This window comes from Vipera ursinii (genome assembly GCF_947247035.1).
Source record: "Vipera ursinii genome assembly, chromosome: 12".
NCBI lineage: Eukaryota > Metazoa > Chordata > Lepidosauria > Squamata > Viperidae > Vipera > Vipera ursinii.
Window position 1 is genome coordinate 1,069,487 of NC_139525.1, and position 26,199 is coordinate 1,095,685.

General features: G+C 49.2%; 1 protein-coding gene across 3 annotated transcripts in view; it reads left to right on the forward strand.

Annotated features, from left to right (window-relative positions):
- Positions 1–26,199, forward strand: part of DOCK11 (dedicator of cytokinesis 11) — a 48,186-nt gene that overhangs the window by 1,488 nt on the left and 20,499 nt on the right. Inside the window, exons 2-35 of one of the 3 annotated variants that reach the window (XM_083371991.1) lie at positions 4,728–4,844; positions 5,311–5,400; positions 6,501–6,583; positions 6,937–7,006; positions 7,789–7,884; positions 8,276–8,410; positions 9,515–9,686; positions 10,247–10,326; positions 10,639–10,722; positions 11,107–11,247; positions 11,966–12,166; positions 12,784–12,906; positions 13,551–13,633; positions 14,633–14,755; positions 14,922–14,998; positions 15,592–15,782; positions 15,895–15,960; positions 16,610–16,702; positions 16,935–17,058; positions 17,260–17,381; positions 17,912–17,995; positions 18,620–18,709; positions 18,867–18,985; positions 19,787–19,856; positions 19,931–20,056; positions 20,264–20,335; positions 20,438–20,584; positions 20,826–20,909; positions 21,001–21,112; positions 22,345–22,523; positions 24,277–24,393; positions 25,102–25,177; positions 25,465–25,577; positions 26,041–26,152. In XM_083371991.1, the coding sequence (XP_083228117.1) occupies positions 4,728–4,844; positions 5,311–5,400; positions 6,501–6,583; positions 6,937–7,006; positions 7,789–7,884; positions 8,276–8,410; positions 9,515–9,686; positions 10,247–10,326; positions 10,639–10,722; positions 11,107–11,247; positions 11,966–12,166; positions 12,784–12,906; positions 13,551–13,633; positions 14,633–14,755; positions 14,922–14,998; positions 15,592–15,782; positions 15,895–15,960; positions 16,610–16,702; positions 16,935–17,058; positions 17,260–17,381; positions 17,912–17,995; positions 18,620–18,709; positions 18,867–18,985; positions 19,787–19,856; positions 19,931–20,056; positions 20,264–20,335; positions 20,438–20,584; positions 20,826–20,909; positions 21,001–21,112; positions 22,345–22,523; positions 24,277–24,393; positions 25,102–25,177; positions 25,465–25,577; positions 26,041–26,152 (3,772 nt within the window). The remainder of the gene's footprint in view (positions 1–4,727; positions 4,845–5,310; positions 5,401–6,500; positions 6,584–6,936; positions 7,007–7,788; positions 7,885–8,275; positions 8,411–9,514; positions 9,687–10,246; positions 10,327–10,638; positions 10,723–11,106; positions 11,248–11,965; positions 12,167–12,783; positions 12,907–13,550; positions 13,634–14,632; positions 14,756–14,921; positions 14,999–15,591; positions 15,783–15,894; positions 15,961–16,609; positions 16,703–16,934; positions 17,059–17,259; positions 17,382–17,911; positions 17,996–18,619; positions 18,710–18,866; positions 18,986–19,786; positions 19,857–19,930; positions 20,057–20,263; positions 20,336–20,437; positions 20,585–20,825; positions 20,910–21,000; positions 21,113–22,344; positions 22,524–24,276; positions 24,394–25,101; positions 25,178–25,464; positions 25,578–26,040; positions 26,153–26,199) is intronic. The other 2 variants (XM_083371993.1, XM_083371992.1) reach the window with 2 other exon arrangements.

The window sequence follows — 26,199 nt, forward strand, 5'->3', positions numbered from 1 at the left end:
AGAGAGCCTACGTCCATGTGCAGAGAGCATTTAGCATCTTAGTCAGAGTCAGGGCCCGGCTGGGCTCTGAGGAACAGAGAGGCAGATGGCAACGTGCCCCTGGGGTGCCAAGCAGATGCTATGAAAGAAACTCCTCTTGAGGGATGCTTATATAAATCTAGGCTTCGCTTAGTGGGATTTAAGTAAAGCTAAACTTAAGTTTCAATCCAGCTCTTGTCTTGATGGGGCAGATGCTTGCAAACTTGACTTGGGGACCAGGTGGTGTTTCTTTGGCCTTGCACTCGGTCATCTCCCCCCCCCCCTTTCCGATAAAATCACTTGAAAACAACAGATGGCTTGCCAAGAACTTAGCCAAGTTACCTGCTTAAGATTTGTAATCAATAAGTCTGCCTTTGGCGACTATTCCAGACAGCATCAAGTATTTTTAGATAAACTGTCTAGCACAGTCCTAAAAGAGAGGACAGGTTTTGAACATTGTTTATGTAAACTGAAAGCAGCTGAAATGAGAGGTTTGCTTGCACCAGTGTGAAATAAAACGCTTTCATTTAAATTGGGTCTTTTTAGAATGTATGCCGGTCAGTTGAAATCAGATCAAAGCACGGTCTAAAACAGCCTGTTTCAAACCTGACAACTTTAAGAATTGTAGACTTCAACTCCCAGAATTCCCCAGCTAGAATGATATGGGAGGTCCTTAGGCTCTTTTCTCTGCCTAAATGATGGGCTTTGAAGTCCTTTGGAAACAACCAGCAGCTGGAGGGGAGAACTTCTTTGTTTCAGAGAGAGATCCTACGGTATGTGGGGTGCAGTTTGTCTTGCTTTCCCAGGACCGCTTATGAAACAGATGTGGCTGAGTTTGAAAGCAGATGCTTGCACTGTGTATTAGCCACACTTAACATTAGGATGAGCTTACACACACAACACGCATAAACGTATATAGACAGAGTTTGGAGGATCTGAATGTGTAGTTAAGCTTATACAACAGTTGTGTGGAATGTAGTTACTCAGCTGTGGGTTTTATTGCTAGCTTTTTTTTATGGCTTTATGTGTTTTAAGATTTTGGTCCTTTTTTGCAGTTTTTAACTCTTGTAAGCCACCAAGAGTCATTCCATTGTGAGAAGCAGCTATATAAATCAGAAATAATAAATACATTTTCTGGCATTACCATATTTCTAGAACAGGAAGAAAACGCCCACGTTTCCGTTCCATGACTCCTTTTCTCTGGCCCAGAGCCCGCCCTTAATATCCCTTTCCAACTTTCTCTTTTGACCTAGAATTGGCCTTCTGAATGAAAAGCTTTCCTCCCTTGCACATGGCTGCCCCGGAGACGGGAGCAGAGGATAAAAACTTTTCTGGTGTGTCCAACACAAAGAACCTCTTTTTGTATTTTTTTTTTTTTTGGCCTGGGAAATTGAGGCCCCCCTTTTGCACCTCCAGGTTTGGAAGAAATACCTGGTCTGCCACTTTTTTGAGCCCTCCAAGACTTTCTGTTTACAAAACTGCTCCCGATCCATCCTATCTTGGCTGTGACCCATAACGCTTATTGAGAAGGGGAAGACCGGATGGCTGAGACTGTTATGGATGTTTGGTGGATCCTGGTTTCAAATATCCTTCCCCACCCCGTTTCTGGGGAGAAATCCATTGCTGCTAATTGCTTTAATTTCAGCTGGTCTCTGCTTTAATCAAAGTCTGGGCAGCGCTGTGGGGAGGAGGAAGTGGGGGTGGGATCTGTGTGCTGCACAATGACTTTGGGGTGGAATTCCCTTTGATGTTCTTTGAAGTTAATTGTTCTGAACAGGGGTGGCAAAGCAGGTGTTAATTTAGACGAAGTGAAACTGAGTTAATGAGATGCAGTTGCTGGGCCGTGCTCAGCGGAATTGAAGAAGTGGCTTTTTTGGTCATGCCAAATATCATGGTTTGGAGGGGCTCTGGAGACCCACCCACCCAGGATTTGGGGGGAGGGCAGTGCCTATTGCCTGGATGCAGTTCTTTTGACCCACAGTGGGGGATCCACCGGTGGGACCTCCTCTTGGGGGGGCAGCTAGGTTCAGTCTATAGTTGTCCTTGACTTACAACCACAGCTGAGCCCAAAATTGCTAAACGAGATGGTTGTTAAGTGTGTTTTGCCCCATTTCACTACCTTTCTTGCCACCGTCACACAGTGGTTAAGAGGATCCGGCTTCCCCAGCGACTTTGCTTGTCGCAAAAGGGGATCACATGACCCCGGATGCTGCAACCACCATAACTATGGGCCAGCTGCCAAGCGTCTGAATTTTAATCACGTGACCCTGGGGGGGGCGGTGCCACAACAGTCATAATTGTGAAAAGTGGTCTTAAGTTCTTTAGTGCTGTTGTAACTTTGGTCACTAAACAAGTGGATGTAAGCTGAGGACTGCTTGTATTTGCGAGGTCTCGAGGTGGGAATTTAAGAGATGTCTGTGAATGGATCATAAAGAAATGGGATCCACGCTCCTCTAGATTTGCTCATACATTTCCTCCCTCCCTCCCTCAAGAACCAGAGTTGCATCCTTTTTGTGGAGAATAATTGGCCGCTAAAAGTGCCTCCCTATTTATTGAGATGTTTATTATTTCTGCATTGCATTTCCTCCACATTTTTTTTCCTCAGAGCTCAAGCAACTTTGCAGGATATGGAAGTGAGATTTTGCGATGCAACCTGCTTTATTTTTTTAAAGCTTGCACGGCCTCAAAAGGCATCAAAAAGGAACCTTTTCAGGTGCTGCAGCTAAAGCGCCACTTAAGAGTTTGATGGATGCCTCGTTTGATGCAGGGGGAGAGGCGAGGTTGATTTCCATCATAGCACAAGGGCTAATTAAGGAGATCCAGGTCACCTTAATGGCCGCAGATCAGCCTTCCCCTCATGGCTGAATTAAGTGGAAGGTGCCCTCATTGGATCCAAGATAGGCATGAGCTCATCTCCTTTCCTTAAAGCAAAAAAATGCAGGTATGGATCGGTAAAAGCATTCTTCTCCCAGAGGTCTGCAACTGGATCTTTCGGTTGTGCTCCAGACAACAGGGACTAATTGGCTGCTGGGAAGCTTGTGGTGGAGAACTAAAAATGCCTTTGGTGCTGATGCTGTCAGAAGGGCGGTCGTGACGAGGCAGAGGCAGGCCCAGGGCTTCAGAGGCAGGGAAAGCTGCAGCTGAAAAGACGAGCAGCTGCACTTTTGAAATCGGTTCCTGTGGCACAGAAGATGCTTTGTCATTGGCCACTTCCTGAAGCATTTCCGCTTCGAGCATCGTGAGCAAAAAAAAATGAAAAAGAAAAATGAAGATTGGAAGAATTATGATCATTTCCATTTAGTGGAGCCTTGCCCACTTTAATTGGATTCTGGGAGCTGAAATCCACCCATCCGAAGGCTGCCGAGGTTGAAAAACACAGGTTTAGACCAACAATGTCCTGTGAAGGGCCTGAGGGCTTCCAAAGAGCTGTGGGGAGAACGGAAAGCAGGCAACTCTGCACAGGTGATCCTGGCAGAGGCCACCGCAGGCTGACAGTTCTCCAGGGCCAGCCCCAAAGTCCTCATTGTGAAAGGTTCCAGGACCGACACTTGATGGAGCCTTTTCAAAACATCTGTATAATTGTCATCTGGCAAGGATTATCCCTGCAATTCCCAGGGATCTGCTTGCTATCATTTTCTGAATATTGAACAGATGACCTTGAACTTCACCAGTAGTCATTCTAGCTGGCAATGGTGGGACCATATGTGGACTTCAACTCCCAGAATTCTCCAGCCAGCAGCCAAGCAGCTGGTAGCTGGGGAATTCTGGGAGTTAAAGTCCACATCTCTTAAAGTCGCCAAGGTTGAGAAATACCGGTCTAGACTTTCAAAAACCTCCCAGCTGGAAAAGGGTGGTTTTCAGCAAATTATCTTCCACCCTTCTTGTTTATCTCTAATTTTCCCTTTGCTTTGTCCTGCTAATTCACATGTTCTGGCTAAAATAGCAGCTGTTTATCTCATGGTCAGCTCTGTTCTTTTGCCAGGAGTGGACAGCAGCCAGGGCATTGGCACCTGTCCAAAAAAAGGGAAAGAGGATTGGCCCACAGTTGGCACGGGATGGGCAAATCCAGTGCTTTTTGGCAAATTTATTATCCTTAAGAAATGCAAGCATCACGTTACATCTAAGAAGGGGAAAGCAGAAGGGGCACCAGCCGGGTGGCAAAGGGGTGGCCTCTTCCTGCCTTGTGCCTGGCATAAAAATTTTCAGCCTGCTTCACCAAGGAACCCGCTCCTTTTTCCATGGGAGATTATTCTAATTGTCGGCATCAGGGCGTAGTATTCTTGCTATGCACTTTGTTGGTTTAACATGGCTTAATCAGAGTGCCTGGCACGTTGCAAAAACAAAAAAATAGGGCACAATTCCCTGCCCCAAGGAGGACCCAGTTGCTGAAAACAGGGAGGAAAAGAAAGCAGGTGGAGGCAGGGCAACTATAGACAGAATATGTATTTATATGGAGTAGACACAAAGGGGCTTCATGGTATTGGATGAAAGAAAATGTGGCCACCATTGTAGCCTCCTGGCCCAAGGTCTGGACTACAACTCCCATCTCCTACATCCATGGTGGCATTTGGGAGCAGCCCGTATTTCCTCTCAGGAACATAGTTTGGGTCTGTTCCTCTCCTGCTTTCTCCTCTGCGTGGCGTTGGTGCCGCCCACCCAGGGGCCCTTCTGGTGGGTCTGACCAGGCCTTCTTCCCTGTGTCCCGTCAGGAAAAAACGAAGGTGAGCCAACCCTTGGACTACGAGAATGTGATCAGCCAACGGAAAGCGCAGATCTACAGCGATCCCTTCCGAGACCTGCTCATGTTTCCCATGGAAGATGCCTCAGTGAGTTGCTCTCCATGACTAGGGGAGGGGGGTGTCAGGCGGGCGCTCCCCACCCAGTTCCCTTCTGGGAGGCCTCTCAGGCTGCGACCTGCTCACCTGGCCTCCTACACCAAAGAAATGGGCCAGGAGAAACGTGGCTGTTCTGGAACCGTGTTTGGTTCCGTGTTTGGCCGTGGAGATAGCTCAGAAGGATCCCACAGATAAACCCCAGGAGGCTCTTGGGGCAGGGATTTTTTCAACAGCCTTCCTTTAGGAGGTGTCCCCATGCCCTGGGGCCACCCCAAGCGAGGTCCTGTCCAGTCCAACCATAAGACAACTTCAGAAGGTGGATTTACTCTCCCCCCAAGCCTAGTTAGATGCTTCTGAAAGATCCTGCTCAGGCAGGAAGGGAAGACCCCTCCCTAACTTTCCTTCCACCCGGAGGGTCTTCAATCATTTTGGAACCCCCAACCCACTTTCCTTCCAGCTCTCCGTTATCAGTCGCCAGAGGAGAACTGTCCATTCCTCCGTGCCAGGAGATGCTTTGAAGAAGGCCCAGAGTCTCTTTGTCCAAGAGGTGAGACCCCCGACTCTCTTCTCCTAGATTGGACCATTGGTCATTAGAGGAGGAGGATGGGAGTTGTAGTTAGTCTTTCTAGAGGAAGCACCAGCTTTGGCAAGGCAGCTTCGACTCTTCAGCGTTTTCAAAAGAGGAAGCAAGTCACACGTTTCATTTCTTTAAAAACTCCCTCGCTTGCGTAACTCTCAAGGCAAAAACAAATCCAAACAAACCGCAATTTTTCTGCGTGGCAGCATTTACAACATTGTGTGCTATCTTTCCTGTGCTACTTTTAAAGGCATCTTGTCCTTTTTACTGTTTTAAGCGGCCCCGTGACCTGCCCCACTTAGGAGACCCTGAATATTGAAATTCCAGAGGAAATCCTGTCCGTAAATAGCCCTGCCTTGTCCAAAGGGAGGGATCCGCAGCTTTAAATCATTTCTGCAAGTCCCAGGAGAGGACAGGGAGTCCTCAACTTATGACCACAACTGAGCCCAAAATTTCTGTTGCTAAGCGAGTCAGTTGTTAAGTGAGTTTTGCCCTATTGGATGACCTTCCTTGCCACAGTTGTTAACTTAGTCACACGGTTGTTAAGTGAATCCGGCTCCCCCGTGGACTTTGCTTGCCAGAAGGTCATAAAAGGGGATCGCGTCACCCCGGGACACACTGTGACCATCGTAAATACGAGCCGGTTACCAAGAGTCCGAATTTTTATCCTGTGACCCCGGGATGCTGCAACACTTGTAAGTGTGGGAAACAGTCACAAGTCACTTTTTTTCAGTGTCATAACTTCGGTCGTTAAATGAACCATTGCAAGTCAAGGACCATCCCCTTGGCGAAGTCTTCCAGCTGAATCCACCATCTCAGTAGGGGACACAAGGCAGCTGCCTCCCCTTCCCCAGAGGTCTAGCCATTGTCTGCGAGGCAGCCACAACTGAGCAAACAAGGGGGCAGTGGAGAATGCCAACACACACACACACACATCTTTATGCATCTAATTTCTTAGCTGCTCCTCAGTGAGTTTTCAGTCTGCAGTTCCACTCAGGCTGAGTTTTGCGGCTGCTGCTCTGATTCGTTCTGCGCGGATTTGAACAAGCCAGGTTTAATTTTCTTTTCAGTGCATTAAAGCATACAGCTCAGACTGGTACGTTGTGAACTACAAATATGACGAATATTCTGGTGATTTCCGAATGTTACCATGGTAAGCATTTCTTTCTCCAAGGGTGGGTGTTTCTTGCATGCCCAGGCTTGTGTGTCGGACGGGATCTTACAACACTGCGTTTTGCAGGGCCAGGCCAGGGTGTTTTCCTCGGCCTCCAAGAATCTTAGTGATTTAATGAAACAATTAAGGGTTTAGTATAATCCATGGACCACCCAACAACCGAGCTTGGGGGAGGAATCCTTGGGCAGGATTCCTTAAAGTTGTGGTGCCCTGTGGTTGAGTTGGCCCCCAAAATAGTCTTCAAGGACCCTTTTTGTTTACTAATTATTAGTATTATGGTTTTTTAAAAAAATTATGATGCAACTTGAGTAAAATGTGTTGTCTTCACTTAGCAAATCCTTCAGGCCAGAGAAGGTCCCAAGCCACGTCTTTGAAATTGATGAAGACTTTGATAAAGATGAGGTGAGAGCACGTGCTAGAGGTTCCCACCAAGTGCAACAAGAGCTCCCACTGGGTGCCACAAGGAAATAAAGTGCAGCCTCCTTCACGCAATTGCACAAAGTTCACTTAATTTTCAGGATCCTCCTGCCTTCTTTCTAGAAGTTTGTAGCATAGAATAAATATTGAGCCTCGTTTAGAAGACGGAGCTCACCTGCAGAGATGGTGAAAGAAGGCCAGACGGTTGGCCAAACCTGAAAATAGCACTGCTGTTTTGTCTTTATGATTTTAGTTTTAACATTCTTGAGAAGAACACTGGCTCTGGCCTGCCTCTGGCAGGTGTCCGCCCAGCGGCCTTTATAATCTAATTTTCAGCTTGAGCCATGTGCTGGTTGCCAACCCAGCCTTAGGCAGGGTCGATGTGCAGGAGCAAAAGGCACCCGCCACACCCACACAACAGAAAATCCTCTTTCAGCGTTTGAAAGGGAGCTGTTTGATTAGAAGGGCTCACACAGAATAGAGGATCTGAAGCACCTACAGGATCACAAAGGGGCTGCTTTCTCATCCTTTGGAGCTTGGGATTCTTGCCCTGTGTGGCCAAGGGTTCCTCTGTGGTCTACAAGCCCTTGGGCAAAGGAGCAGAGCCGGTTGGTGGAGAGGATAAGGATTATCAACACAAATATCCCATCTTTGCCACACCTGCCCGACTGAAATAGGAGACATTTGTGGATGGAAACTTTAATCGAGCTATCGCTGGGTCCCCTTTCCTTGCAATAATTTTCTCTCAGAATACCCCTCTCTTCCAGGACGCTTCCTCGCTGTGCTCCCAAAAGGGTGGTGTGATCAGGCAAGGCTGGTTGTACAAGGCCAACGTCAACAGTACCATCACTGTGACCATGAAAGTAAGAGACTCCTCGGAGCACTTTGATTTCATTTTGCAGGGAGCTGAGAAAAACAAACTAGGTTTGTTTGGGTGGAAAAGATGCCTCTGTAATTTCTGGAAGAGCTTGCCTGCTTGAGAATGGATGAAGTTAGAGGCCCAGAACACGGATCGTTGATGGTCTGTGGACCACACTGAGAATCATTGCCACAGATGCTGTGTCTCAGCCGTGGCTGTTTCGCTTCTATACACCCCCTGCATAGAAAATGCCACAATTGCTGGTTTCAACCTACTTTGCATAAAGTTCAAGATTTTGGAATTCTGTCTCAAGTTGAAATGAGCAGAATGGAGCAGAATTCATACCGGGAGATCAACCATCTCTAACGGTGAGCTTTTTTTCTTTTTCTGAGCAGGTGTTCAAGAAAAGGTACTTCTACCTGACGCAGCTTCCAGATGGCTCTTACATCCTCAATTCCTACAAAGATGAGAAGATTTCCAAGGAATCCAAAGGATGCATCTTCCTGGATTCTTGCATAGACGTTGTGCAGGTGAGGATTTGCAAAAGGTTTTGCTAGAGAATTTGCAAGCCCATAGGCAGATTCTTGCTGGAGAGGATCTAGTATGGATCTACTCTTTGTCTGTCTGTCGTCTGTCAATTTATTTCTCACTGGTTATTGGGAAATACTTTCAACCAAAGTTCAAGCAAAGGAAAGCAAGAACAAAATACTGGCAACGCTCAGCTGGTTTTATGAACCAGAATCGTATAGATTCTCAGCTTCGCTGGAGTGCAACTACTCTTTTCTCCTTCCTTAATTTTTTCTTATTTTACTTTGGACTGCGAACCACCAAAGGGTTTTGTTGGTTAGTTTATATTTTGAAAAATGAACCTCTCGACCAAAACTCCAAGTGAACATCTCAGATATTTTTTCCTTTCCACATTAATCTGCGAGGAAACCTTGCAGCTTTGCAGCCAGCCTGGCTCTTCGGGAGCCGCTCCGAGAGGGAAGCGGAAGGAGGGCTGCTTGCTGGGGGAATCGGGGGCCACCTTCTTCTGACGGCCCTTCCAGCATTCAGGCTCGCAGCCTGGCCGAGGCCGCCTCTGCACCCCCGGGGGCCCTAGACTCTCCAGGAGGGAAGGGGCAGAGTGCAGGCAGCCCTCGGCTCACAACGCTTCATTTAGTCACCCTTCGAAGCTGCAACGGCACTGAAAAAAGCGACTTAGGGCCATTTTTCACACTTACAACCGTTGCAGGGCCCCCCCATCACGTAATCAAAATTCAGCCGTTTAGCAACTGGCTTGTATTTGTGACGGTCGCAGCAACCCAGGGTCACGTGATTCCCCTTTTGTGACGTTTGGACGAGCAAAGTCAAGGGGGAAGCTGGATTCACTTAGCGACCGTGTGACTAATTTAACAACTAGTGATTCACTTAACGACGGTGGCGAGAAAAGTTGTAAAATTGGGCAAAACTCACTTAACGGCTGTTTCGCTTAGCAGCAGAAATGTTGGGCTCAGCAGCGGCCGGAAGTCAAAGGCCACCTGCTCGGTCTCGGAAGGAACTTTTGTCCCCGCTTGAGCGCTTTAGGAGGAAAAGTGGGGGTCCAGGGTGGTGTCACCCCCAGCCTCAAAAGGTCCCCTGCCTTTCTCCCCCAGTGCCCCAAGATGCGTCGAAATGCCTTTGAGCTCAAGATGCTGGACAAGTACAGCCACTACCTGGCTGCGGAAACGGAGTCGGAGATGGGAGACTGGCTAGCCACTCTGCGGAAGGTCCTCCAGGCCAGCACGGAGGGCTTGGGGCCAGAGAAGAAGGAGGAGTTCGTGCCTGGTGAGGACCCGCCATGGAGACAGGTCCTGATGCAACCACATGCAGGCACACAAACAAACACACACACACGCACACACAGAGAGGAAGAAGAGGGTGGATGGATCTCTTGCTGCACCGTTGCTGCTTCAGATCTGGCACTGTTTGTACACCCGTTCTATTTTCAATCACCCACCTCCAAGGCTTGCTTAAGATAAGCTTTCCCCAGGATCCTTTCAGGTTTAGCAGAGTCACCGTGCCCAAAACTGCACAGGTCCCCCTCCCTGACTGAAACTGGTTTGGTTCAGCATCCGTTCCCTCCCTCCCTCCCCGGCCTCTTCGGGGGTTGCGGTTGCTGGGCTGCATCCAAGGCAGTTCCCAGAAGAGAGGCGGGTGAAGCTGAAGAGAAAGGCCAGGTTGCGCCCTGGCATCGGTGAGCCGCCGGATCGTGACCCTGCTGGTGGGAGAGGAAATTCCCGGCCATCTTCCCGGCCCTTCGTCCCAATTTCCCAGGTCTTCCAGAGGAAGCCATTGTCTCTTCTGGCCAGGTACCTCTGCAACATCTGCTTTTTGTGACTTTGCAGATGATGACTCCAGCAGCCATGGAAAGTTGGAGAACATCTTGGAAAGCTTAGGAAGAAGCCTGCATCCAGAGCTGATGAAGGTAACCTTGGCTTCGGCGTTCTCTGCCAGGAAGCAGGGAAACAGCTGGATCGGCCCACCTCACTCTTTGCAAAGCCCTTCCGGGAGATCTTGGCCTACCCGTATTTGAGCAATGAGAGCCAGATCTGAGTCTGTTTTAGGCTCAAACTGCAAGGAGGGAGAATTGTTTCAGCATAGGTGGTTACCTATGGGTTTGGCAGTCCTGCCACACAGAGCCCCCCCCTTCCCAGCTTTTCTCTATCAAAGTTTTCACTATTTTGCTTCCCCCAGTTTCCACCGATCACAGCCTCACGCAGGGTCTGTTCTCTTTCAGTACGGCCGAGAAACGGAGCAGCTCAGCAAACTCAGCCGCAGTGAAGGCAGGCAAAATCTCTTCTCCTTTGATCCAGAAGTGCAGGTGATCCTTTGGGGCTGGAGGTTCTTGGCTCAGTGAAAAAGCATGGCTGGCAGGTAGGTAGGAAGGAAGGAAGGAAGGAAGAAAGAAAGAAAGAAAGAAAGAAAGAAAGAAAGAAAGAAAGAAAGAAAGAAAGAAAGAAAGAAAAAGAAATGAAGGAAAGAGAAAGAGAAAAAGAAAGAAAAGAGAAAGAAAGGAAAAAGAAAGGAATGAAAGAAAGAAAGAGAAAGAAAGAAAGAAAAGAAAAGAAGAAAGAGAAAAGGGAGAGAAGGGAGATATTTTTGAAATATGTGCCATTTGCCCCTCGTTTCCAAATACGAAGATCTTCAGCCTCTCTCCACCTGATGCAGGTGGGAAAAGAATCCCCTTTGCCTTTTTCTCTCCTAGAGACTTGATTTCTCCGGACTAGAGGTGGACATCGGTCCCTTTGAGGAAAGGGGACAGCCACGCTTCCTGCTGAACTGCCATTCCCTGACCTTCAACCTCCTGGCCCAACTGAATGACAGCGCCAAGGACCCCCCTTCAAATGTAGGCCCCCACCCATTATGTGTTTTTGTTGCCAGAGCCTTCCCCACATTTTTATTTACTCACTCCCAAAGGGCTTCCTGGTCCTTACAATGTGTCGTAAGAACATCAGCCGTGTCCTGCTGGATCAGGCCCCTGGCTCTCTGGTCCAGCAGATGTTCTCCTGGCAGCCAACCAGCAGCACGTGGAAGCCCACCAGTCTCCCAGAAGATGCCTCCCCCAAGGCAGTCCCACTTTGGCATTAACTCTATGCCAACAAGTCATTGTTGACACTCTTAACAACCATAGAGATAGATTTTCACCCAGATGATCTGTCCCCAACCTGGTCCTTCCAATACACTCATCACTGCTGCAACTCAGTCCCTCCACCTTACTGCTAGTCATCTTTTTCTTCTCTTTCCTTCCACCTTTCCCAGCCTAACAGCCTTCTCCACCGAGCTGGGTCTTCACATCACGTGTCCAAAGTAGGATAATTTGGTCATTTGTGCCTCAAGTGAGAACCCTGCTTTTTCCAATGCCAAAGTTTGAAGTAGCCCCTTCTTCTTCTTCTTCTTCTTCTTCTTCTTCTTCTTCTTCTTCTTCTTCTTCTTCTTCTTCTTCTTCTTCTTCTTCTTCTTCTTCTTCTTCTTCTTTTTCTTCTTCTTCTTCTTCAAAATCCATTATTCCCTTCTGTAGAATGTCAAGTTAATGTTAACCTAAGGATCTTCTTTTGTGCTCCCAGGTAGAACCTTTCTTCCTCAGCCTGGCTCTCTTTGATCTGAAAAGCTGTTGCAAGATCTCAGCAGATTTCCACGTGGACTTAAATCCTGGCCCTGTGCGGGAGATGCTTCCTGACTCTTCCGACCAAGCGCCTGGAAGCAGCCCCGACAACAGCCGTTCCCTCCACAGCATGGCGGAGTCCAGCTTGCGCTACATAAAGCAGGTGAGAAGCTCTGTGGATTCCACCAGATCTCAGGTTTAACAGGAACGAAGCCTCCGAAGGAAATAAGAGCTAAATTAAACCTAACCTGCAGCAATGTACTATTTAGTTCTCAGTAAACAACTGTGTGCTGGAGGAAACACAGTGGAACACAGATTTATTCTTTCTTCCCAACAACTGGTCTGTGTTTTGGGGGGGGGGATCCAAATGCGGAGCTTCTTACAAAAATGGCATCCTATTGCAAAGCCAGGGCAGGGACGTTTCTTACAGTGGATACTCCTACACCTGGTTGGCCAGCAGGAATCAGATTTTTAGTTACATCCTGGAAATACAGATTATGTCAGTCAGAGATGAGGAACTATTTTACAGCCCACCCGTTTTGTAGGTGAGCTCACCTGCCTGCTAGGAGCCTTCCGTCCTTGCTTAAGAGAGAGTTGGTGGAGTTGGGACTCTCTCTTAACTAAGGACAGACCCACAGGGCCTAAAATATTTTGCACTTCTCCTTTTTGTGTAGGCCTGAGCTTCTAGCTGAGACTCTCTCAAATGATGGCCTTCACGTTGTCTTGTCCATCTTTAGGAGCTTTGCAAGTTCTGATGCTCTGCTTCTCTTTTACACAAAGGGGGTCTTCTCTGTGACCAACCCCCACCCAGAAATTTTTCTCGTTGCCCGGGTGGAGAAGGTGCTTCAAGGAAGCATTGCCCACAGTGTGGAGCCATACATCAAGAATTCAGATCCTGCAAAGGTACAGCAGATCCCACGGGATGGACTCGTCTTGCATTGGGATGGGAAAGAAGGCGATGAGGGTTCTTAAGGCGGGACCTCCCATCCCACAAAGCTCCTTCAGTTTGTGTTACACCATGAAAGGCAGGAAACATCCTGTTGAGATAACAACGGTGGTTGAGCACATAAGAGGCATTAATGGCTGGCAAATAAGAAAGATTGAACTTACGTACCCAAATCAAATGAGCCATATCTTAGCACAATGTGTGAAGGTATTTTATGAATGTTCCCATCAAGTTATTAAGAGATTGAGAGTTGAACATGGACAAGACATGCAGCATCTCTTGGATTGGGGATAGAGATGTGTAGAGGGGGCAGAATTTACTTACTGAGCTGCATATACCCCCTTTTGCCCACCTGTACTCTTCCTGGGTAGGGAAAGGAGCAAAATGATGCTGAGCAACAATTGGTGATTGTTCTCGGTGCTCACCTAGAACATTTATGGGCCTATCTTGGGGGAACCTCACTCCTCCGGTTTTAGGAACTTGCCTTAGCTGACATCTGAGATTGGTGCTCCGCCTGGCCTGCCCACCACCACTCTTAGATGACATTCATCTTCCAACTTCAACCAGCTGTCCACATCTGATCTGTTTCCTTCCTTCACAGACAGCGCAGAAGGTCCACAAGCTGGCGAAGGTGGTGTGCAGCCGTCTTGGACAGTACCGGATGCCCTTTGCTTGGGCGGTCAGGTGAGGCTACTTCTGTGTGCTGAGGCCAATGCCAACATGTTGCCCTTCACATGAGTGGAAGATGCCAGGAGGAGAAACTTCCTAACAGTGGAGACAATTAACCAGTGGAACAGAAGTTGCCTTCAGAAATCGTGGGCGCTCCATCAGTGGAGATTTTTAAGAGGAGACTAGACAATCCATTGACTGAAATGATATAGGTTTTCCTGCTTGAGCAGGAGGCTGGACTAGAAGACCTCCAAGGTCCCTTCCAGTTCTATTCTATTCTAAAGTCGTTTGCCCATAGCTACCAGGTCAAACTGCCATTTGAAGATGGCATTTGAAGGTTTTCCAAAGGACCTTCAAATAGAAGACCTTCTATTTTGACCTTGCTCTTCCAGGAGTCTGCTGCTACTACTCTTCCTCAGACATTTCCTGGTTGAAATCTCCATCCCTGGAAGTTTACTGGCCTTTCAGAGTGCTTCCTTTGCCATCCAAACACCTCTCCAGATGTCAGATAGCCCTGAACAATGCTGGAGAAATATTTTCTCTGTGACTGGTATTTGATAAACCAACTTTCTTTGGTCAGCACATCTAAGAAACACTAGCAACTTCCCCAGGAAACATGTCTCCCTTTTTAGCTTACATTCTCCAGAAGGTTGAATGCACATTGACCTTGACATTGTCTCAGACTTTGATTCTTCTTTGATTCATTTTGTCAGGGCAGTTCTATGCTAAATGCCATTCCTTGGCCTGCAGGTCTTCCAAACTTGATTTGATCTCTTGACTTGAACTGTTAAAATGAAAGAAATCTGGCTAAGAAGGGTGGAAGGTGGCTTATATGTGAAGAGCAGCAAGCCAACTCTTTGCATTCTGTTTCCTGGTTGTGTTTCAGCACCTGCTTCCTGGCCTAAATTCCTGGAGCTCCATAAATTCCATGTTTGGGTATTTACCTGGGAGGCTGTGAGGTTTCCATGAGCAGGTGGGAACGTTGCCCGAATGTACACCCTTTTCTCTTTCCAGGTCTGTCTTCAAAGACACCCAAGGCACCTTGGACCTGGATGGGAAGTTCTCTCCTCTTTATAAGCAAGAGAGCAGCAAACTCTCCACGGAGGACCTGCTGAAGTTCTTGGCAGAGTATAAGAAGTAAGGCTGCTGGGACAGGAGTGTCCTTCTGCACAACGGGGTCGGGAGAGGGCCTTGGGCTGCCGAGAGTGGAGAGAAAATAGATGCCCCAATTTTTTTCATCCCAGAGTTGTTGAGTTGGACTGCCTGGTTTGGTCTTCTGAGTTGTTGTTTGTTTCCTGTGCAGACCGGAGAAGACAAAGCTGCAAGTGATCCCTGGTCAACTGAATGTGACGCTGGAGTGTGTCCCCCTGGAGCTCTCAAGTAAGGGCAGGGCACAAAGATGGAGGAACGCGAGACTGTCATTTTTTCTGGCACCCATCGGCTTGAGTTCCCCTTGTTTAACCTTGTTTCTAAGCCACAAAATCAGGGGTCGGCAACCTTGGCTCTTTTATGACTCGTGGACTTCAACTTCAGCTATGCTCGCTCAGGAGTTGAAGTCCACGAGTCATAAAAGAGCCAAGGTTGCCGACCCCTGCACAAAATGATGGATCGGTTGATCGATTAGTTGCTTCCAGAGAAAGAGAGAGAGCTACTGAGTAACCCATCACTTTGGCCTTAACCATGGCTAGTAACAAAAACCATGGTTTGAAAGTCCACTTGGCATATTCTGGAGATGGGACAGATGTCAATCCCCTTCAGGCTGCCAATCCAATGTACAGGTAGTCCTCATGTTATGACCACAGTTGCAGCCAGAACTTCTTTCACCAAGCGATACGGTTGTTAAGTGAGTTGTGTCAGATTTTACAATGTTGCCGCTCCAGTTGTTGCGGGAGTCTGCCCTCCCCCATTGGCTCGGCTTGTCCAAAGAGGGAGCGCCGTCTCCACGGGTGCCTTTGGCTCTCCTCCTCTGCCAGACTGTGTCACAGCGGCCTTCATCCCCATCAAACCCTTTGAGGGATGGGAGCAGCGAGACGGCCTGGCTCTCGAGGTCGACGAATTTGTGCCCGAGGTGGCCAAGTACTGCTGCCCGTTCACCACCTACAGAAACCGGCTCTACATCTACCCTCTGCACCTGAAGTATGACGGCCAGAAGACTTTTGCCAAGGTGAGCAGGGAGACCTCTCCTGCCAGAGACGCACAGGAGGGTGAGGAGAGCTTCCTTGGCAAAAACGGGGGCCTCAACGTTCCCTTGTCCCCACCGTGGGTCACTCTTCCAGGCAAGAAACATCGCCATCCGGGTGGAATTCAAGGACTCGGATGAAGGAGACGCCAAAGCCTTAAAGGTACTCCAGAGCCGGGCCCAAGGAAGAAGGTCGTCTCGCAAGAAGGCAGTCCTAATCCTCTGGCCTCTTGTGGCCCCTAGCGCTGAGGCGGCTGGTGGCTTCCTGGGGCCCCAGGTCGAGTTTCTGCTGCCGTCTGGGGCTCGTTCTGGAGATGTTTCCATCTCCAAAACTTCCCTGTCCTTTATGTTCCAAACTCTGGGCCAGATGAATGATCTCCTTCCCCTTGGGAGGTTCTGTCCACCTGCCAGCTGATTGGTGGGCTTACTGCGTTTTGCAAGTGCTTGGCACAGAGGGGGCTTAGATCTGGGCCAAGAGGCCCAATTGGGCCTCCGTTCCATATGAACGAAGACAGAAGGTCCATCAGCTTGTCCAGAATTCCCACTAGAGGGAGCCAGTTGACCAGGTTGGAACCCTTCAATCTTGGGCTCCTAAACCTGGCTAGCCCGGAATCAGGAGATCTGTTCCACCCTCATCTGAATCCTGGCAGTGGGATTCGGTGTGATAACATCTCCCCTTCTAATTCCGATGAGGCTGAACTGAGCAGGGTTGCAGGGGAAGTGAGGGAAGGACCTTTGATGGTCCAAGGAGATAATCGCGCCTTCTTAGTCTTCTTCCTCTCAACCTCACTGTGATCTTGTTCATCCTGCAGTGCTTCTACGGCAAACCCGGAGGGCCACTGTTCACCTCGCACGCCTACGCCTGTGTCTTGCACCACAATCAGAGCCCCGACTTTTACGATGAGGTGAGAAAAGAATAACCAGCCGCTCCATTAGAGAGAAGATAGATTATTTTCTGTTTACGGAATTCAAGTTTGCTTAGGATCCTCCTTTTAATGTTTTCAAACTTGGCAACTTTAAGATGGGTGGATTTCTATTCCCAGAATTCCCCAGCCAGACAAAACAAAATACTGATCATCTTTTTAAAAAAATGAAATCATGCGAGAATTCAGCCTCCCTTCTCCTCCTCTTGCACAGATCAAAATCCAGCTTCCGATCCAGCTCCACCAGAAGCATCACTTGCTGTTCACCTTCTATCACATCAGCTGCGAAATTAACACAAAGGGGACAGCGAAGAAACAGGACGCCGTGGAGACCACAGGTATCCCAACCCCCTCCTTCCCCCGGTTCTGGACTTGCCCGACTGCCCAGGTTCCTAAATGAACAGCACAGGCTGGGAATTGTCCTCTGGGGTCCTAGCTGAAGGTCCTTGCAGAACCAGCTGGGATTGCAGGATCTGATCCGCAGGTGCCACTTGAACCTTTTGCCGCTCTGCAGACCAGTCTCTCTTCTGTCCCCACAGTCGGCTTTGCCTGGCTTCCTTTGCTGAAAGATGGGCTGATTGTCACCTCTGAGCAGCAGCTCCCAGTCTCAGCCAACCTGCCCGCTGGCTACCTGGGCGCCGGAGATACCGAGGCACGAAAGGTAAGGCTGCTGTGAGATGGATTCGTCATAAGGAGGACAACCCACATGTGGTTTTGGATACGCCATTTTTCACCCTTCAAGCCGAGCACATCCACAGAGGTTTCACCCAACCAGGCAGGTACCCCTGGTTTCTTAGCCAGTTCCAAGCCCCTGTGCCATTGGCGCATTGCCAAGGAGTACAACTTATCCCCCCTGTTGCAAATGCCCAGGCTGCCAAGCATTTGTCCCAGTTCCTGGAAAACTGTGTTCGTGTAAACAAGATGTGCTCTGCAAACCCCACAAACAACTGGACAGCTTTGTTTGTGTTGTTCGGATGGCTTCTTGGCTGCAGAATTGGAGGAACTGGGATTTTGGTATACTTAGAAATACTTTTCTTTCCACATAAAACAGAAACATTTTCTCTCATGTGTGGGCCGATTAAATGGCTCTCTTCATCCCCAGATGGGCCAAACTGCCTGGTCAGGTACCCCAGACTAGTTTAGGTAAACCCCAAGCTTCAAAGATGTCTCTTTCTTCTTTTGGATCTCCAGCCAAATGCCGACCTCAAGTGGGTGGATGGAGCCAAGGCCCTCTTCAAGCTAAGGCTACACTTGGAGTCCACCATATATACCCAGGTATGTTACGGGTCCCCTCTCCCAAGTAGGTCCAACCTGGTGGGACCAAGAAGAAGGGCCTTGTCCGTGGCAGCTCCCTCCCTGTGGAACATCATCCCCATGGAGATAAGACCGGCTCCCACTTCAACGCTCTTTCAAAAGGCCCTGAAGATCTGGTTCTGCCAACAGGCCTGGAGACCCTAGAGTAGGATGGAGACCATCAAGTGGCTCCTTTGATTGTTGTCACTGTCTGTGTGTTTGTGTTTGTGTGTGTGTGATTGCTTTTCTATTGTTCTTGCATTGGACTTTTATTCTTGTAAGTCACCTGGAGTCATTGAGAATAATTTGGCGACCATATACGTTTTCTTAAATAAAGGAACATGGAAGGAAGACCGGCCTTCACAGGGGCCCTTTTGCAACCCCATAGAAATAAGCCTTTCAAACAGGGCAGCCATGACCATCCCCACCCCACTCCCAACCACTCCTCAGGAAAACAAAACCCAGGTGAGGAGGGAGGTGTGTTGCCCGGCCTGGAGGAGAAGACACCCCCAAGCTAAGAATCTACCAGATTCCAGTGAGCTCAGGTGAGGCAGGAGTGGAAACGGCTCGCTCTGTTCTTAAGGTTTGGTTGTTCTGTCACGCCAGGATCGTCACCTGCATAAATTCTTCCACTATTGCCAGACGATTCAGGGGGGTGCCAAAGAAGTGCCAGGAGAACTTGTGAAGTATCTGAAGGTGAGCTGAGACTGGACGGTGGGTGGGGGAGGAGAAGGAGAAGGAGTGCAACTGCGGTCCCCTTCATGGAAACAAGGACCAAGCGAAGGCTCCAAGATCCCAAGACCACCACCTTCTTTGCCCCTTCTTGAAGTCTAACCACGGATCTTGATTTCAGTGTTTGCACGCCATGGAGATCCAGGTCATGATACAGTTTCTGCCTGTGATTCTTACGCAACTCTTCCGGGTCCTCACCAGCCACCCAGCAGAGGAAGAGGTGGCCGTCAACAGCACTATGTGAGTTTGGCCACAGACAATGGACCTGTTTCGGGTTGACTTCCTTTCTGCCTTGGGAATGTTCTCAGCACGCAGGCGACCTGATGCAGCCCAGTGGCACGACCGGGTCAGTTGCAGAAGCTCACCCGCCTGGTGAGCTCGGAAGAGCAGAATAACGGAGTTGGAAGGGGCTTGCAGGTCTTCTGGTCCAACCCCCTGCTCAAGCAGGAGAGATTTTCAGACAGAAATTTATCCCAGGGCAATTCCAAAGGAGTTGCTCCCTGCGAAAAACCAAACACCGCTAGTCCTCGCCGTATGACCTCAGTTGGCACCAAAACCTCCGTCAGTAAGTGAGGCTGTGGTCAACAAGTCATCACGTGACCATGCCTGAGTTTACAGCCCTTTTTTGCCATTAAGCGAATCCAGCTTCCCTCCCTGATTTTGCTTGCTGGACATCAAGGTCACAAATGGTGACCGACCGACCAAGGGATGCTGCAACTGTCATAAATACGGGCTGGTTGCTAAGCACATGATTGCAATCCCATGACCACGGGGATGCGGCCTCGGTCCTGAGAGCAAGGGTCCTCAGCCAATTTTTTCAGCCGTCGTAACTTTGTGTGACTCTGTCATGACCAGGCCAGAGGGCTGCCCTGGAGTGAAACGACTCAAGATGGGCAGGGGGACACTGAGCATTGTTCTACCTCTGCCGAGCCAGCCGGGCCTTGATAGGAAAGCGAGTTGCGATCGTGGAGATGGGGCTACTCTTCCGTGTAACAGCGAGATGTGCTCTCCTCTGATCTTCTTTTCCACCCCTTCCTGCAGGGTTCTTCTCTACATCGTATCCAGATGCCACGAGGGGAGTCTTGACCACTATTTGCGGACATTCGTCAAGGTGAGTTGGAGAAAAGACTCCGTTCTAGGCCATAGGCTCTGTCCAGGGCGCCCAACATCTCTTCTCCCCCGCAGTACTGCTTTCAGCCCGAGAAGCCCGGCCAGCCCCAGGCTAAAATGACGCACGAAATCTTGGCAGCAGCCATATCAACAATTCTCAAGCAGTCTGCAGATTTCTTGGCCATCAATAAGATGCTGAAGGTGAGACCAAAGATGGAAAGGGAAGCCCTTCAAGGCCACCTCTCTCCCTTGCAAAGTTTGAAGCCCATCAGGCCAAGGGTATGGAGGAAGGCTACACACTGCTCGTTTGGTGGCCTCACGCACATCGTGGCTTCTCCTGCATTGTGGGAACAGGTGGGGACCTGACCTGGCTGGGACACCTCTCTTTTCTCTTCCTCTTGCTTCCAGTATTCGTGGTTTTTCTTTGAAATTCTGGTGAAGTCGATGGCTCTTTATCTTCTGGATGAAAACAAGATTAAGGTAAGGGCAGAAGCACACCCTAGGCGGCTTTCATGGGCAAGCCACATGGGTCTTGTGTGAATGCAAGGAGCTTGGGCTGGACTTCACACCTTGCCCCTTCAGCTTCCCAGGCCACAGCGGTTCCCGGAGTCCTACGGTCACGCGCTGCATTCTTTGCTGCTCTCCATTATTCCACATGTGAACATTCGTTACAGCGAAATCCCAGAAGAGTCGAGAAATGTCAACTTCTCCTTGGCCAACTTCTTGAAGGTGGTGTAGTCTTCCTCTCCTTCCTTCCCCATCTTTAGTTTAAAAGCAAAAGAGAGGGCCAAATGTTTCTTCCCCTTGGACTGACTCAGCCTGCCGACATTGAGAACCGCTTCTAGATTGAAACTCTGTCGATGGGAGCCCCCAAATACCCAAGGGTTACCCCATCAATAGCATTCATACCCACTGAATGCACCTTCAGTCAAGGTGAAGCAGGAGGTTCACCTTTTATCCCCTTCCACAGCGATGTTTGACCTTCATGGACCGAGGATTTGTCTTCAACTTGATCAACGATTACGTTTCTGGGTTCAGCCCCAAAGACCCGAAGGTAAAATACTCAGCTTCCCAGAGCCATTGCAGAGGATAGAAAGCAGAGGCCGCCTGTATAATCCTATTTTTTTTCTCTTCTCTACATCCAGCTCTTGGTGGAATATAAGTTTGAGTTTCTGCAGACCATCTGTAACCATGAGCACTATATTCCGCTGAATTTACCAATGAATTTTGCCAAGCCAAAGTTTCAGCGAACGCAAGGTCTGTGAAATGCTGTGCGATTCACACTCCCAGTAGGCCGTGGCTAACAACAGATTATTCCTCTGCCTGTTTCTTAAGCCAGTATTGGCCTGGGAGCTCAGACAGGGAATCGCCATTTTAAAACTTCCTGAGAAATTCAGCAAAGCTGCAAATAAAATTTGCAGGGTTAAGTAACAGCAGGTATTTTAATAATTAGGAGTTGGCTTCGCTAAAAACGGAACTGGCACCATTGTGGTGAGAAATCAGTTAACTTGGGAGATAATACCTACTTTAAAAAGCACTTTTAAAAATGTCTTTCCTGTTTGCCCCCCAGTCAGAGCAAAGGGATAAAATATACACACCCACAGAGTGGAGCACGTTCACTGCCATGGACAGAAACAGAAAGTTTTAGCTGTGAAGACAAAATGAGAAAACTCTGGGCCTCTTCAAATATTTATAAATGTGCCTCTTCTGGTGCCCATCAGTTGTTTCCATTACTTGTGCCCTCCTAACGTAATCCAACTAATTTAATTCTATTCTTTTCTGTTTCCTGTTTCCTGGGCCCCTTCATCTCTGCAAGGTTTGCTAGATGGAGGGTAGAAATAAAGGCTGGAAAATGTTTTCTGCCAGATCAAATGCTCTTAAAATAAGCCAGGATTTGGGCTCAGGAAATGTTCATCCAACCGCTTCTTATAGGGCTTCCTTATTTGCTCCCTCGCATTCAGCACCCAGGGTCCCGATCTGAATTTGCCTCTGAGACCAGCAGAGGCTAGCAATTGTTTCATCAGAAAAGGCAGACAAACAGAGTTGGAACAGCCAACCGAGACACCTGCAAACCTTCTCTTTGTAAAAATGTCTGCGTTGACATTAAAAGATCTCAATCTGTTTATGCAACTACAGTTTCGCATTTCCAGAAGCAGAAATTTAGTCTCAGCAGTAAATTTTAGTTGACCGTCTTGAATGGTTGCTATAAATAATCCGGGCTATGATGCTAGGAGTTCTGCTTTATTTCAGTATCTTCAGATTCCTCCCCCCCCCCGCAGATCTCCCCCCAGCTCTTCCCCGTCTTTTTCATTTCCCTGGACCCCCAGCCTCCAACTCCAGCTTAGCAGGACCAAACGGTTCAGCCGGTGGGGTGGGCCCGTTCTTCAGCATCCCCTTCTCTTCAGCGATCCTGCGGGAGACTCCAAGACTTCGTCACCGGAGTCACTGTGGTAATGTCAGAATAGTCCTGTCCAACCTTTTCCCCACAGACATCAACCTGGAGTACAGTCTAAGCGACGAGTATTGCCGCCACCACTTCTTGGTGGGAGTGCTCCTGCGAGAGACCGCCGCCGCGCTAAAGGACAACTCTGACGCCCGATACGTGGCCATCAGCATCTTGAAAAGCCTTCTCATCAAGCACGCCTTTGACAACAGATACCAGCATAAGGTAGAAGGGCTTGAGGCAGCCTTGACTTGGTTCATAGACTGCGTGACTGCTCTGGGTTTGCTTGCTGGATAGCTCACATCACACACTGAGCCAAAACTAAACAGATGGCGTGGTGGGTTAGCTCAGCTGGACCCAACTGCCGTGGCCACAGATGTGGGTTTGGTTCAAAATGAGGTGCAAACTGCCTCTCAACCAATTGTCAGAAGTCATAGGATGTACATTGATTGACTTTGCTCTGCCAGGAGTGGTTAATGCCGTGGAGTCGCTGACTGTGGCTGATGAGAGGGCCAAAATAACCGGGAGCTTGCATGCTCTGGACCTTCTTTCTGCTGGCTGGTTGCTTAGCCAACAATGGCCTTCCTCTCGGTCGGCTGCAGCGTCCTCTTCATCTGATTCTTTCATGTGTTCTGGGATCCCTTTTCATGACTACCAGAGTTGGGAGCCAGCCAAGACAAAGCGGCTGCTGGCCAGGCTGCCTCCCTTGAGGCTCCGCGGGCCTTTCTGCAGTTCTGCACGTATCCAACTCGTCATTCGGCTGGAGCTGAACTTCTGGGAACTTCTCTGCCCCCCTCCTCCCTCTGCCCACGTTCCAGAGCCTGGCTCTCCCCTGCTTGGCCTTTGAAGGGGCTCCTGCTTCCACTGTCCGAGAGCTGGGGAGGTGCCAAGCAGGGCTGGAGCTTTGAAAACTGTGGCTCGCTCTTCTCTCTTTTAAGGCGTGCTCTTCTGTACTGTGCGCTTTTTTCCTTTGTGCTATTTTTGCAGCTATTGGCTGTGCCAACCCAGAAGGGGTTTGATGCCTTAAGTAAAGAATAAAGGAGGCTACTCTGAAGCTCTGCCCTCAGCTGCAAAGAGACAGCTGGGGAGGGGTCTCTCTGTCTGTCTCCTCCCACCTCCCCTGAGCTGGCAAGTTAGGGCTGTTGTGAGGATAGAGGCTTGGAGTTTGCAAGTAACCCTGATCTTCTGGAATGACTCGCTTGATTGCAGCATAAATTTCTAAAAATATCGGAATGGAAGACAAAGGCATCTTCCCCTGGTTTTCAGTTGGGACGCAGACTACACAGGCAGTAGCTACAATTTCTGCTTTAAAAATGGTGACAGGATACATCTTTGCATCTGGCCACTGCGATGTTAGAGCTGCAGTGAAGGAGTGGGGGGCTGAGAGGCCCAGGACCCCAGCCTGGGAAGTCCACCTTCCCAAGTGGTGGAGGTGGGGAATCCTTGAATCCCTGCAGGAAAGACGAGCTAGGAATCTAACAAATAACAAGAACAACTGTGTGCAGATTTGCATGGAGGGCTGGAGATAAAGGGACATGGCAGGATCCATTCTGGGTGGGTCACCGAGTTTTTGTCTTCCGAGGTTTCGGACTCTGCTGGAGCCCCCATCCTCGGGAAACTTCTCTCCAGCAGAGCATGTGCTTTGGGCTGTTCTGTGTGTAGTATTTATGTGGTGCCTGGTTGTGTGTGGCTTTTTAGTTGTTGATTGGGGTGTTGATGGCTGTCTATGAAGTCATTGGCTGTTGTTTCCTTGTGCTGCCAAGCCCCCCCCCCAAAGTACTTGTTAGGCTGGGGGTAAATTAGCACTCCTGTTGACTACGTCCTTCCATGGCCAGAGTGAAAAATAACCCCCAAAGCTGATGCTTCTTCTGGCAGAAGAAAAGCACCAGATCTCTCCCTCTTTGCTTTCGGATCCAAAGTTTTCTTTTCATCTTACCACCTCCTATCTGGGGGTTCATTTGCCCCTCCTCTCTTGCAGAACCAGCAAGCCAAAATAGCCCAGCTGTATTTACCGCTTGCCGGGATCCTTTTGGAAAACGTCCAGAGGTTGGCCAGCCCGGACAACCTGTACTTGTGCGCCCCAATGTCCACCTCTGTGAGTAATTTTGAAGCAGGAAGTTGCATCGTTCCAGATGTGGGACAGGCTCCCCAGTTCAGGCGTACAGAGTCTGCTGGGAGGGAAAAGGTTAGAAAAATGGTGAGCCTTGAAACATAAAGTTGGAGGGCGCCTGTGATGATATGTGGGGAAGAGCTTGGGGCACGGAGTCAAGAGGTGCAGCCAAGGGAACGGTCGGATGAGAGAGGACAGAGGCCACAGATTTCTACTAGGCGGGGCAGGGGGCTCGGAAGGAACCGTCTCTCTTGGATGGTGAAGGAGACAAGGAGTCCTCCTGTGCTTTCAGGTTTGCAAGATTCTGTCAAGGTAGCCTCACAATAAAACAGAATTGGCTGATCAAGTTGTGATTCCTACCTGGTTTACCCATGAGGCCAGTAGGACCAGAAAGGTCATCTGGTCTAGTCCGGGGGTCTCCAAACTTGGCAACTTTTAAGGCTTGTGGACTTCAACTCCCAGAATTCTGAAGTCCACAAGTCTCAAGGTTGCCAGGCTTAGAGGTCCCTGATTCTAGTTCAATGTTTCCCAAGCTGAGGAACTTTAAGCTGGGTGGATTTTAACTCTTCCCAGCATCCAGAGGCAAACTGTTGCAAGATTTCCAGCTTGTCTCATCTTCTAGTTATTCTCATGAGCTTGACTTTGAGCCAAGTTGCCCCCTTCCCTGAACCCTTTTCTTTGTCTTCTGAGCAGGCCTCGCGCGATGACTTCCTGACCAGCTTCACCTCCCCTTCCAACAGGTCGAGCCTCATTGTCGACAAAGACTCACGTAAGGAGTGCTGGGTTTGAACCCTTCCCCCACTCCCTAATCTTGGCCACGGGTTAGGGGTGAATAACAGAACGACAGAGTGGGACGAGACCTTAGTGGAAGAGTTTTGAGTCTGGAAGGAGACCTTGCTGGGATTCAGAGCTTGTGGATCTCAGGGCTGACCCCACTGACTAGCAGGGAATCCCATGGACAGCCCTATTGGGGCGATCCTCGTTCTGGGTCAAGTTGCAGCCAGGGACCCCCATTCTGGTGCAACTGGTTGCAAGCCCTCGGCTCTTTTCTTGCAGTTTCTGGCGCTGGCTTCCAGAATGGATTTTTTTTTAAAAGGGAAGACTCGCGAGGGTCCCTTGCTTCCGAAGGAACTGCTGGCTCCCCCGATCAGCCTTCCTCCACTGAAAATGTAAAGTTGTTCTTTCAGACTTCCAGAGAGGTTGGGGAACAGACTGCTTGGCTCTATAAGCTCTTGAGAGTCCCGTCATTCACCATGGGGCATTTTGTCAAAAACTGGCAGCAAATCCTGGTTTTCTGCGAAGACATGATAAAACAGGGTTACACAACTACAGGATGCCATACGTGGCCAGTTGCTGAGCACCCAACATGTGATCCTTTGACCACAGGGAGGGGGCAGCCATCAGAACTTCGGAATCGGGTCATAGGTATCTTTGGGAGGGTGGGGTCTGTCAGAATTTTGAACAGTCTCTAAGTGATCAGTCATAAGTCGGACTGTGCTAGACTGGGGGAAGAACTGGCTGGCCATATTTAAAGATTAAGCTAATATCCTTATTTTCCTGGATTCCTCCCCTCCTTACCCTTCCCACCTCCTTTTCTTTTCTTTTTTTTTTGGCTCCTCTCGGTCAACGCAGATACGGAAAAGTTCCACGCGTAGCAGCCTTTCCCACTTTGGGCGGCTGGACCAGTACGAGATCCGCAGCCTCCTTGTCTGCTACCTTTACGTCGTCAAGATGCTGTCCGAAGGTCAGCCATCTCCCTTCCCATTTCCTCGGCTGGGGGAGCTGGAGGGA